At 37.5% G+C, this 13318-nt stretch overlaps 1 protein-coding gene across 12 annotated transcripts in view; it reads left to right on the top strand.

The window, feature by feature from the left end:
• Nucleotides 1-13318, top strand: part of LYST (lysosomal trafficking regulator) — a 229791-nt gene that overhangs the window by 190627 nt on the left and 25846 nt on the right. For all 12 annotated transcript variants that reach the window (XM_008268236.5, XM_002717342.6, XM_008268235.5 and 9 more), the window contains 3 exons: nt 1129-1318; nt 4544-4680; nt 10393-10491. In XM_008268236.5, the coding sequence (XP_008266458.4) occupies nt 1129-1318; nt 4544-4680; nt 10393-10491 (426 nt within the window). The remainder of the gene's footprint in view (nt 1-1128; nt 1319-4543; nt 4681-10392; nt 10492-13318) is intronic.

Raw genomic sequence — 13318 nt, 5'->3', positions numbered from 1 at the left:
TTTAACCCATTGTGCCACACAGGTCCTGGGAGAAGCTCTTTAAAGGGACATTGTTTCTTTCCTTGATTTTCTTCTTTTTTTTTTTTTTAAAGATTTCATTTATTTATTTGAGAGGTAGAGTTACAGACAGTGAGAGTGAGAGACAGAGAAAGGTCTTCCTTCCGTTGGTTCACTCCCCAGATGACCACAATGGCCAGAGCTGTGCGGATTCGAAGCCAGGAGCCAGGAACTTCCTCCAGGTCTCCCACACAGGTGCAGGGGCCCAACCACTTGGACCATCCTTACTGCTTTCCCAGGCCATAGCAGAAAGCTGGATCGGAAGAGGAGCAGCCGGGACTAGAACCAGTGCCCATATAGGATGCCAGTGCCGCAGGCAGAGGATTAACCTACTGCATCACGGCACTGGCCCCTGATTTTCTTCTTGATAATTACTTTTACTGGGAGTGGAGTAAACTTTTGGATTTTTGTTCATGACTGTCACTCATTACAGTCTTCCCTCCCCTTTCTGTATCTAAATCCTGTTGTTCTTCGAGCCCCACCTCTTCTTGGTTCTTCACTGACAACTCTTCTCTGTTTTCTTCTGTAATACTCACTAGTATTTTCTGGAACATTACTTGCTCTACTCATTTCAGTATGCAACATAAACACTTTTCCATTCATTTGTCAAACACATTTTGACAGCCAAATATGTTTCAGGCACATAGATGAGTCAGAAGTATTCCCTGTTTTACAGGAGCTTGTAGTTAAATTAGCTCTTTTGTGCTAGTGCAGTCTTAATTCAAAGTGTTTTATATGCATGCAACTTGTCATACTACCAAATTACAATACCCCAAAAGGTATTTTAGCTAGCCTGAAAGAAATGTACTTAGTAAAACTTTTTTCTTCCCTGCTCAGATTTCAAGGAATTTTGAATTATTAAACATCTTCACATAACCTATGCCAGAGCCACCAAATAAAAATCAAACAGGAACACATATTTCTGTGTGCTCTACAGAAATTAAAATATAAAATAATTCTTGCTTCAAACAGCTTACAAACAGGTTACTTTCTCTTACTTAGTTTGGTTTAAGTTAGAAATAGTACTACCTTTTTTAAAAATCATATTTTTTTTGCTTTCCTTGGTTTTAGAGTCCTTTGTCATGGATAAAAGGCTTGAAATGGGGGGAGTATGTGGGTTCACCAAGTGCTCCGGTACCTGTGATTTGCTTCAGTCAACCCCATGGAGAAAGATTTGGTTCTCTCCAAGCTCTGCCTACCAAAGCAATCTGTGGTTTGTCCCGAAATTTCTGTCTTCTTATGACGTACAGCAAAGAACAAGGTAAAATAAAACATAACGAAAATCATGCCTGATATAGCTTTCATGAGATTTGAATGTTTTCAGGTTATCTGTGCTACTATTTTGTTTTATTTCTTTTTTTCTCAAATATTAAATTGATTTTTCTCCCAGAAACCTTTTATTTAAGAAACACAAACTTCATGCATTTCATAAACACAACTTTAGGACCAAAGTGATTCTTCCCACCATACCTGCCCTCCCACCCACACTACAACCCCTCTTCCTCCTCCCTCTTCTATTCCCATTATTTTTCTTAAGATCTATTTTCAATTAACTGTATACACATATGATTAATCTATACTAAGTAAGGAGTTCAACAAATATTGTGAAAAAAAAAAAAACTTCCTCAACAGTTGAGACAAAAGTCATTGCAACTCAAATAGTCAATTTCACGTCTATAGATTACCTTTTAGGTGCTCTATTAGCTACCACAGTTCAGAGAGAACATAGGGTATTTGTCCTTTTGGGGCTGATTTACTTCACTAAGTATGATGTTTTATTTCTAACATGTTCTTAGTCCTTGGTGAAAAGCTCTAGTCCCGGTCAGGGCACCGGATTCTGTCCCAGTTGCCCCTCTTCCAGGCCAGCTCTCTGCTGTGGCCAGCGAGTGCAGTGGAGTATGGCCCAAGTGCTTGGGCCCTGCACCCCATGGGAGACCAGGATAAGTACCTGGCTCCTGCCTTCGGATCAGCGCGGTGCGCCAGCCGCAGCGCGCTGGCTGCAGCGGCCATTGGAGGGTGAACCAACGGCAAAAAGGAAGACCTTTCTCTCTGTCTCTCTCTCACTGTCCACTCTGCCTGTCAAAAAAAAAAAAAAATTTAAAAAAAAAAGAATATATGGTTCTGCTCACAGGATGAAAACTTTATGAACTTGATAGGTATATACAAGGAGGATCTTGAACCCTAGAATAGACAGATGCATTTGACCAGCAAATCTAGTTCCTCAAACAATGTAGTCAGGGGTTTAAACACATTTAAAAAAGGAGTTAGAATGGCCTTGAAAACAGGTTTTAGAAGCATTTATGCCTGAAAGTCAATCCTTTTCTGACTCCCTACACACTAAAAGCAACATGTGGAAAGCGCTGTATAGTGAAGAACTCTAATATTTCTAAAAGTCAGCTAAACACTGGAAAGCTGGGAACATTTTCCACTTAACTAATCACTCAGACCTTCCAAATTAACCCCATTTCACTCAACACACACAACAACTCTCTTTTGTTGTTAGGCATCAACCCACGGACCCCAAAATAAATAAATGATGGCACTCATCTGTTCATAACAAGTTGTATGCAGATTTGTCTGAAAGCCAAGTATAGATGAGATGCCCCTTAGCAGACAGCTCTGTCAGCATTTAACATTACCTTCAATGCACTATGCTCCTCAGGGAAAGCTCCATATGTTGTGAACCTATACACTCTCCCCAGTTCAATTTAGGGGTGCTAGTATCCATGGCAAACAGAAGTCCAGTGTGCTGATCAGGCCATAATTTGTTTATGCGCACCCTTATTTCTGTCATGAAATGAATTCTTGCTTTTATAGTTAGGAATAAAAGAAAATGCATACCATTTCTTCTACGTTTTAGTGAATTGGGATCAGATAAATCTATTTAATCACAAGTATTTTGGTATCATCGGTTTATTCTCACTAGTATGTTACAATTAGTCATAAGGTAGCATAAGGAATTTATTACTATTGAGTTTTAAAATTTTAAGAAATATGTGAATGATTTGCTTTTTAAAAAAATTTAGAGTCCAGGGATTTGTTCTAGTGGCTATGATGCCAGCCAAGATACTCATATCCCACATCAGAGTGCTTGGGCTCAAGCTGGGACTTGAACTGGTGCCCTGCTTATTCCAGTTTCCTACTAATGTGGACCCTGAGAGGTACCTATAGCTCAAGTAGTTGGGTTCCTGCCATCATGTGGGAGACCTGGATTATGTGGTTTTACTTAATTATACATGTATAATACAATGAAACAACTACATTGAATGGTTTTAATGTTATGAAGCGCAATACAAGTCAATTATGTGAGAATTGAAGGTACCTCAGAATTGTCTAAGTGCATTTTTTCAAAATATACTTGTTTGGGTCTTACCTCAGACAAACTGCATTAGAATCTGTGGTCCTTCAGTGCAAATCTACACATGCTAAAAAAGAAACTCTTGCAAACTCCTTTTTAAGATCCACTGTTCTAATAGGTAAAGAAATTTCTTTTACTGAAGAGGGTAAGGGACTACAGAGATGGTGCATCTTATATACCAGGAATGAAAAATTTTATTATCTATACCTGCTGCATGCCAAACAATATAGTAAATTTTGGGAGATCCTAAGACTCATATGTAGTTCCTTTCCCTAGAATCTTGTATTTTGAAGAACTTATATTTAGTGAATATATTCCAATTTGTCTGTTAGGAAACTGATATCAGTATTTGGCAAACAGTCTGTTAATTACATGTTCCATGTGCCATTGATTCGTTCAAGAAATATTTGTTTTACTCTTCCATAAGCTGGGTATTCTGCTAGGTACTAGAATAAATAAAGCACATCCCCACTTCTTAAAACTCCTGAAGCTAGTTTTAAAGCATTTTAAAGGACAATACCATTTATAGCATGTACACTGCATTTAGCTGTTTTCAGCTTACCAGCTAGGCATAGATTATGAGTAGTACTGAGAAAGGATGTCAAAATTTCCAAATATTTATGCCAAAAGAGCATAATAGTATGTTGTATAAAATGGAGAATAAAGAACAGAACCTCCTTGAATGAAGGTCTGCCATGCAGAGTCCTGCAGGTGACAGAATTAAGTAATCCCTTCTCAAGGTAGATATTGCTTCTACTCCAGAAGTGTTCTCTTTCTAGTATCAAAAGGTATCTACACATATCTAGAAAGTTATTTAAGGAATTTCTAGTTCACATTTATTTTTGAAAGGAAATATTTCTCAGAATGTGAAGTGTAAGCTGAACTATCATTGTTTATCATAAAAGTTTCCTAACCAAAATTTTAGTTCTAAGTCAAATAAATTCTACTTGAAACAACAGAAGTCAGCACTAAAGTACTAAAACTAATATAAATTTTTCCATCTCAGGGGTAAAAAGATGGCTTTGCACTAAATGCTTTGTAAACTTCAATCTTTAGCCTGCAGTTGTTTTGACTGTCATGTGACAATTGAGCAGTGACCATCTGATACCTTTATTTCTCTTTCTTGAGGTGTGAGAAGCATGAACAGTACTGACATTCAGTGGTCAGCCATCCTGAGCTGGGGATATGCTGATAACATTTTAAGGTTGAAGAGTAAGCAGAGTGAGCCTCCAATAAACTTTATACAAAGTTCACAACAATACCAGGTAAACTATTTTTTGTAATATAAATTCTTTACAAAACAGTCAGTGGTGGTGTGTGGTGTAATGGCTAAGTCACCCTTTCGGATGCCCATTTCTCATATCAGAGTACCTAGTTCCAGTCCTAGATACTCTGCTTTCAATCCAGCTTCCTGCTAATGTGCACCCATAAAAGCAACAGGTGATGACTCAAGTACCTGAGAGACCTAGAATGAGTTCTAGGCTCCTGGCTTTGACTTGGCCTAGCCCTGGCAGTTGCAGGCATTTGGAAATGAACCAGCAGATGGAAGATCTCTGTCCATCTCTCTGTGACTTTTTGCCTTTCAAATAAAATAAAAATAATTTTTTAAAAAAAGATTGATAGCTAAGGGTTTTTTAAAGATTTATTTAGTTTATTTGAAAGGCAGAGTTATAGAGATTCGGATTCAGTTACAGAGATTCAGAGGGGGGCAGAGAGAGAGGGAGAGGGAGAGGGACAGGGACAGGGACAGGGACAGGGAGAGGGAGAGGGAGAGGTCTTCCATCCACTGGTTCACTCTCCAAATGGCCACAGCCAGAGCTGTGCAAATCTGCAGCCAGGAGCCAGGAGCTTCATCCAAGCCTCCCATGTCCATGCAGGAACCTAAGGACTTGGGCCATCTTGTACTGCTTTCCCAGGCCATCGCAGAGAGCTGGATCAGAAGTGGAGCAGCCAAGACTCGAACTGGTGCCCATATGGGATGCTGGCACCGCAGGCGGCAGCTTTACCCACTACACCACAGCGCCGGCCCTGATAGCTATGTTTTAATGTCTTAAATCAGTCAAGAAGCTGATGATGTTTACAGTGTTTTCAGACATCCTCACTACTGCTATTCTGACTATGATCCCAAATTTGTTTCTTAACCCACTTTCTCACAGAGTATTATTGTAAACTCCTACTCAGCACCAGCTGAAGGCACAGTGTTTGAACAAAATCAGCATTGCTTTCTTCTCAGGGTTCACTTGCTTTTGTCACTAGGTCATTTTCTTTAACCATAGTGTTGTCTTTTATACCTGGTTTTTATAAATAGGCCAGATATTCAGGCATTGTGATGTAGTAAGAAGAACATTTGGCCTAAAACTTTGCAATCTGTGTTAAGCTCCTGGATTTGTTATTTTCTAATTATGTAACCTTTAGGGAATAGCTTAACCTCTCCAAATTTGAGTTTCTTTCCTCCTCTTTAAAACCAGCATAATAATATTCCCAAAACTGTTGTAAAAATGTTTCTAATGTTTGTGAAAGAAATTTTGAACTATTAAGTACCGTGTAAATGTAGACCATCTTCCAATAGGAAGTTATCTTACCATTTCCTGACTTCTATTACCTATGTAACATATGCAGCCTGTTCATGTGTCCTAAAATGTATTATATTCCCTGAGTTCTTTAGGAATGGTATAAGCTGCTTTGGGGGAATTTTTGGCAATGCATGCAAGGAGAGCAATGACTTCTTTGCATAAGCTGAAAAAAGAGTCATCACCCATTTGCTATCTTGCTTATGAGTAAACTAACAGAAGTAAAAGTAAAGGGACAGTGAAAAATAACCTTACTAGAAATTTTAATAAAAATGTCTTTTTTAGTTTTGAGGCATACTAGCTTGTATTAATCAAAGCATTTTTATGTAGATAGAAATATATATCCAAAGACAAAAGTTATAACCATAAATCATGATAAGCTTGTCAAAATGTTTCCATAGCCTTGGCAGCTCATGACAAGAACCCCGGGTGGTCACTGACATCATTGTTAAACCAACAACAGGAGTCACTGTGTACCTGCTCCCCATGTAGGACCTCTGTCCTTAATGTGTTGTACTATATGAATTAACGATAAAACTACTACCCAAACAATACTCTATACTTTGTGTGTCTTTGTGGGTGCAGTCTGTTGAAATCTTTACTTAGTATATACTAAGTCGATCTTCTGTATATAAAGATAATTAAGAATGAATTTTGATGAAGAATGGGATGGGAGAGGGTGTGGGAGATGGGATGGTTGTGGGTAGGAGGGAGGTTATGGGGGGAAGCTGCTATATAATTCATAAGTTGTACTTTGGAAATTTATATTTATTAAATAAAAGTTAAAAATATAAAAACCCAAGCATTTATTCAGATTGTTTTTGCCAAGTAAATTAACTATTAATTTAGCAGACCCAATGAATGAATAAAAGTTCTTTTAAGTATAGTTATTTTTATATGGTTTAATTTTTTTTAATTTTTCCAGTTTTATTGAAGTATAATTGATAAATAAAAATTATATATATATTTAAGGTATATAATGTGACATTTGAAGTGATTACCACAGTTGAGCTAATTAACATACTCTCCACTTCACATAGTTATCATTTGTGTATGTGTGATGAGAACATTTATTTTTTAGAAAGCTTTTATTTAATAAATGCAAATTTCATAGGTACATCTTCAGGAATATAGCAATTCTTCCCCATACCTGCCCTCCCACCCCCACTCCCATCCCACCTCCTAGTCTCTCTCCCATCCCATCCCATTCTTCATTAAGATTAATTTTTAATTATCTTTATATACAAAAGATCAACTCTATACTAAGTAAAGATTTCAACAGTTTGCACCCACACAGACACACAAAGTATAAAGGACTGTTTGAAGACTAGTTTTACCATTAATTCTCATAGAATTAACATGACAGAGAACCTACATGGGGAGCAAGTACACAGTGACTCCTGTTGTTGATTTAACAATGATGTCAGTGACCACCCAGGGCTCTTGTCATGAGCTATCAAGGCTATGGAAGCCTTTTGAGTCCACAGACTCTGTCAGTATTTAGACAGAGCCATCCGCAAAGTGGAAGTTCTCTTGTCCCTGCAGAGAAAAATACCTCCTTCTTTGATGGCCCCTTCTTTCCACTGGGATCTTACTCACAGAGATCCTTCATGTAGGTCATTTTTTGCCACAGTGTCTTGGCTTTCCATGCCTGAAATGTTCTCATGAGCTTTTTAGATGGATCCGAATGCCTTAAGGGCTGATTCTGAGGTCAGAGTGCTGTTTAGGGCCATTTGTCATGATAAGAAAATTTAGAATCTATTTGCCCAACAAATTTCAAGAACACAACATAGTGTTATTAACTGTACACCATGCTGTACATTAGGTCTCTTAAACTTATTCATTCTGCATAACTAAAACTTTTGTATGCTTTGACCAACATCTCCCCATTTCCCCTACCCCCAGATCCTAGCAACCATCATTCTTCTCTCTGCTTAGATGAATTCAGCTTTGTTAGAATCCACATATGAGCAAGATCATACTTATTTGTCTTTCTGTACCTGGATATTTCATTTAGCATAATGTCCTCCAAGTTTATTCATGTTGCAAGTAACAAGATTTCCTTTTCTAAAGCTAAATAATATTCCATTTTGTGTATGTATGTATATATGTCACATAAGAGTTTAAACATTGCAGAGTTACTTATATCATATACATTCAGAGTTACAGAGGAAGAGAAAGAGATATTCCATCTGTTGGTTCATTCCCCAGATGGCTGCAAGGACCAGTGCTGGGCCAGGCTGAAGCCAGGAGCCAGGAGCTTCATCCTATTCTCCCACATAGGTGGCAGAGACCCAAATTCTTGGGCCATCTTCCATTGCTTTCTCAGGCCATTAGCAAGGAATTGAATTGGAAGTGTAGCAGCTAGGACATGAACTGCCATGGGATATTGGCATTACATGCAGCAGCTTTACCTGCTAAGCCACAGTGACAGCCCCTGAAAAGATACTCTTTTTTTGTTTAACTTTATTTAAGGTATATAAATTTCATATATTTCATGTATACAGATCTAGGAATATAGTGATATTTCCCACCCTACCCTCCCTCCTGCCAACGCTCCCACCCTTCTTCCTCCTTCCACTCCTAATCCCTCTCTCAATTTTTACAATGATCAGTTGTACTTTATACTCATAAGATTAGCCCTACACTAAGTAAACAGTTCAACAAATAATAATAAGAAAAAAATCCTGTTTAGGACTATAAACAACTATCAAAGTTCAAAATGTCAATTTCACTCCTATACATTACATTTCTGGTACTCTGTTAGTTATCACAGATCAAGGAAAACATGATATTTGTCTTTTGGGACTGGCTTATTTCACTAAGTATAATGGTTTCCAGTTATATCCATTTTGTTGTAAAAGACAGGATTTCATTTTTTTTTACAACTGAGTAGTATTTCATAGTGTATATATAGTATGATTTCTTTATCCATTCATCAGTTGATGGACATCTGAGTTGATTCCATATCTTAGCTTTGTGAATTGAGCTGCACCAAACATGAGGTACAGATCACATTTTAATATACTGATTTCTTTTCCCTTGGGTAGATTCCCAGTAGTGGGATTGCTGGATCATATGGTAGATCTATTTTCAGGTTTCTGGAAGTATCTTCATACTGTCTTCCAAAGTGGCTGTATAGTTTACATTCCCACCGGTAGTGGATTAAAGTTCCTGACTTTGGCCCTGGTCCAGTTTTGGACATTGCAAGATTTGGGGAGTGAACCTAATGGAAAAGAGCTCTCATTCTTGTTCTCTGTTTCTGTCTTTCAAATACTTTTTAATTTTGTGGAAAAATGGTATTGAAAGATAAGTTTATGTTCATTAAAAAAATTTTCAGATCCATGCACAGTTTTTCCATAATAGGCATTTTCCACAAACTTTTTATAGTAACCTCATATAAAAAATATCCTTTTTTTGTTCTTTGGAAGATCTCTAAGAGAATAAAAATTATGAAATATCAATCATTACAAACAGAACTATTAAAAAGAGAAAATGAAAAAATATATTTGGATCATTGGGCCCTGATGGTATATTGAGAATCAAAATCAAAATCAAAGAAAGCCATTTCCTAGTATAGCAGAGACTTAAGCACATTTGTATGTACAGGAAAATAGAATTTGAAACTATAAAAGAGGAAGGACAAGTGTTCTAAGGATGCCTGGAGGTGGGGCAGAATTAACCTGAAAATGGAGGAACCTTCTCCTCTTACTCAGAAGTCTTGGAGATACACTGAGGTACAGAGGAGGGAAGGGTAAGAGTTCCTCGCTAATGACCTATACCTTCTTAGTGAACTGTGAGGAAAGTGGGACTGAGAAGGCACAAGGGAAAAAGAGTAGTTGAGACAGCTCAGCTAATGCCAAAAGGAGACCTATTGGCCACACAGAGAACTGCTTTAAATGTCGCTTCCATGATTAGGCCTGAAGGATTCTGGGCCAAAAGAATAATCTTAACTTTTTTTCTCCACATTTAACTTTCTTCTACTTAACAATCTTCAGAACTGTCATAAGAAATACTCCCATTTATTTGTACCATGTTTCTCTTGCAAAAACATGAGAGGAGAAAAAAAGTAAAAAGCAGGTTAATGTGTGAAACACACACACACATACATCCCTAAGCTTGGATCTAAATCCTGGATCATTTTGTTAAATTTCTGATGAACAATAACAACATATGTATAATAGCATAAAATCATAGAGTATACATTCTGCATTTTAATTTGGAAGCAACCTTTAAATACTTGGCTTAAAGTTACAGAATATGCTATGATTGTATATGCCATCATTGTAGTCATTTCAAGTAAAAATGTATACCTGAAATTTTTTGATCATACATCTCTGTCAGAAAAATAGAAGCATTTTTCATGCTTTTAAAACATGGTGATATTTGCTGTGTCTTTTTTCAAAGGTGACTAGTTGTGCTTGGGTGCCTGACAGTTGCCAGCTGTTCACTGGGAGCAGATGTGGTGTCATCACAGCTTACACCAACAGATTCACCAGCAGCACGGTAGGTCCCAGCTCGGTGTGCAGGTAGTGTGGGGTTTTCACGTCAGGGCAGGGAAAAGAAACTTTATTTTCTATGAAATTAAGATGTTTGTACTTCAAGATTTCACCCATAGTGATTTCTAAAATATGAAAGGTCACATATGTAACACTAGGTTTAGGTTTATTAGGATCATGAAATTTTCAGAAATAAAAAAGGTCTTTTTTGTTTGTTTTAGAGACAGTATTTTGAGTTATGTTTTGTGGTTGGGCTTTTTCATGGTATTTGGATGCTTGCTTATATTCAGGGTATCAACTTAACAACTGTACCACAAGAGTCCAGCAAATTTCAAAACGTGGAAACTCTAATGTTTAACATTCCCCTGTTAATAAAATGGCACATTCTTATCTATGGCACGATCTACACCCTGACACCATCCTAGGCTCTAGCCCCCACCCGCCATTGCTGGAAGCCAGGTGGCCACATAGTCCAACTACTGGTGTCAGGTTCCATCCCCATCCTAATGGGATTCACTGTTCCTACTTCCCTGCCGGCCTCCTGACAAAGTTTTAAAAGGACCTTCTCCCTTTCCCCCTTCCTCTCCCTCTCTCCATCCCTCTCCCTCTACCCCTCCCATTACACTTTTCACAAGTATATTACTCAATATATTTTATGCGGCAAAACCTATATTCCTAAGATAGGGTGACTCCCAGGTTCTTAGTTCTCTCTTAGCTTGTTCAGTTTTAAACCCTTGTTAATTCTTTGCCATAATCCCTAGGCCATAAATGTGACTATAATATTGTTTCTGTCCCTTAGCCTTAGAAGCCATTAAAATGATTTAAGAGTGAGTAATAAGAACCAATCAGCATTTTAGGAAGATTACAGTAAAAGATCACCTGCAAAATTATACATGTACCAGGGGCATGAGACTGGAGGCCATGACACCGGTAAGAAGACCACCAGTGTGATCTAGGAAAAATGCAGAGAAGGACACGATCAGGAGACGAGCATGTGCAAGTTATGCAGGACACTGGAATGTGTGCTCTATGAAAGGCGCACACACAGGTTAAAGATGCAGTGCTGGCAGCCCATATCAGCAATGCAGGTTCAAGTACCTGCTGCTTCACATCCAATTTGGCTCCCTGCTTATGTGCCTGGCAGAGAAAGGCAGAGAAAGATGGCCCAAGTACTTGGACCTCTGCCACTCACATGGGAAACCCAGATGGAGTTTCTGGGTCCTGATTTTCAGCCTGGCCACAGCACCAGTCGCTACACAGACTACTTTTAAAAATTGGCTTCATCTTTTGCTTTTTATCTCCATTTGCTTTTTCTAACACTTTGAATAGCCTTGCTCTTAGTCTTCCTTGCTTTTGCATTTTTAATTGTTTGCTAACCTAAGATGCAAAACAGGTTTTAAAAAAAAAAGGTCAAGTAGTCAGTGTAGGAGTAGCTGCACAGAATAGTTCTGAATATGGAAAATGGGAGAAGTTATTATAATTTAAATACAGCAAGATGTTGCTTCTCCTAGTTTTGAAGTCATGGTAGGCTTGTAAGGTGTGGTTTATCTTTCATAAGTTATATATTTGCCTGAAAGCAGATTTTTCAGTTCATTTATAAGGATTTTCTCTTCCTCCTAAGCATTAGGTAACCAACACTTGAAATTAACAGTTATAATTTAAACACTGTTAAAAACTACAGCTAAGCTGCGTGATTTTATTTGCTTTGTTTATTTTGAGGGGATGTTTCTTTGGTTTTTGTGGATGCTGCTGTTGCTTATTCTGCTCTCTAAAGTTGTGGTTGTGACCCTGAGCCTGTGAGGTCAGCAGGGGACACCTCATGTTCACCTATTTCTGTTGAATGCCATGTTTGTGTCTTCTCTTAGATTAGCTGTAACACTGATGAAAGGTATCCCAAGTGCTGTGTAGGATGTGACCAAAATCATTGTTTGGAATTATTTTCAAGGGGATCCTATGCAATACCTTGTTTGGCTAGTAAAGTATATCTGTCTTTTAGCACTGTTTGTGCTGAATTGTTTAAGACTTCTAAAATGCATTCTAGATAAAAATGAGTAAGTTGACTTTTTATGAGATTATCACTCATAAGACATTTAAATGTTAAAGAAGAATGTCTTCTAAAGGTATTAACTGATTTTAAAAATTGTTGCTTTTGAGTCATTCTTTGACTTCTTAAATTATGTGGTCACATCATCTTAATGTAAGTGAACACCTATATCTCTTTCTCTCAATTGATGGTGGTAGAAGAATCTACTTGAATAGGTAGCTTATCCAAAGTAATTTACTTCATTCAAGAACAATGTTTCAAAGAAGGAAACCATCACAAGATTGCTGTTCTACCCACTGGAAATTATTTTCTGATCCACAAAGGTGTTATCTGGTAACACACTCTGACAATCATTTACAGTGCAGCTTACAAAATTATCAATTACTAATACAGGAGGCCTATGTTGTGTTTACCCCAAAACTATTATTCATTTCACAAAGTAAAGGGTGAACAAGTCAATAATCCTGTACTTTTACATCCCTTCTGACATATTTTTTACAAAAATGAATGGGAATGACAGTGGTTAGTAGGAGAATGGGCTAAAACTGTGTGAACATATTGACGCTAGGAGCCCAAACTAGCAACTTAAGTAGAACTTTAACCTCATCTTAGTTCTAATGTTTTAGGCAGTTCATTAATCTTTACTCAATAAATTGGAGATAGTTGCTCTGTTTAAAATGAGGACATGGGAGAAAAAAATAAAGTAGAACTTTTAAAACAGAAATAATAAAAACAATAACTAATATTTATTGAATGCTTACTTTGTATCAGCATTATTCTAATCCTTTTT

This window comes from Oryctolagus cuniculus, chromosome 13 (assembly GCF_051225735.1).
Source record: "Oryctolagus cuniculus isolate XC-2025 breed Fujian yellow rabbit chromosome 13, ASM5122573v1, whole genome shotgun sequence".
Taxonomy (NCBI): Eukaryota; Metazoa; Chordata; class Mammalia; order Lagomorpha; family Leporidae; genus Oryctolagus; species Oryctolagus cuniculus.
The sequence above is the reverse complement of the archived record's forward strand: the minus strand, read 5'-3'. Positions and strand labels throughout refer to the sequence as shown.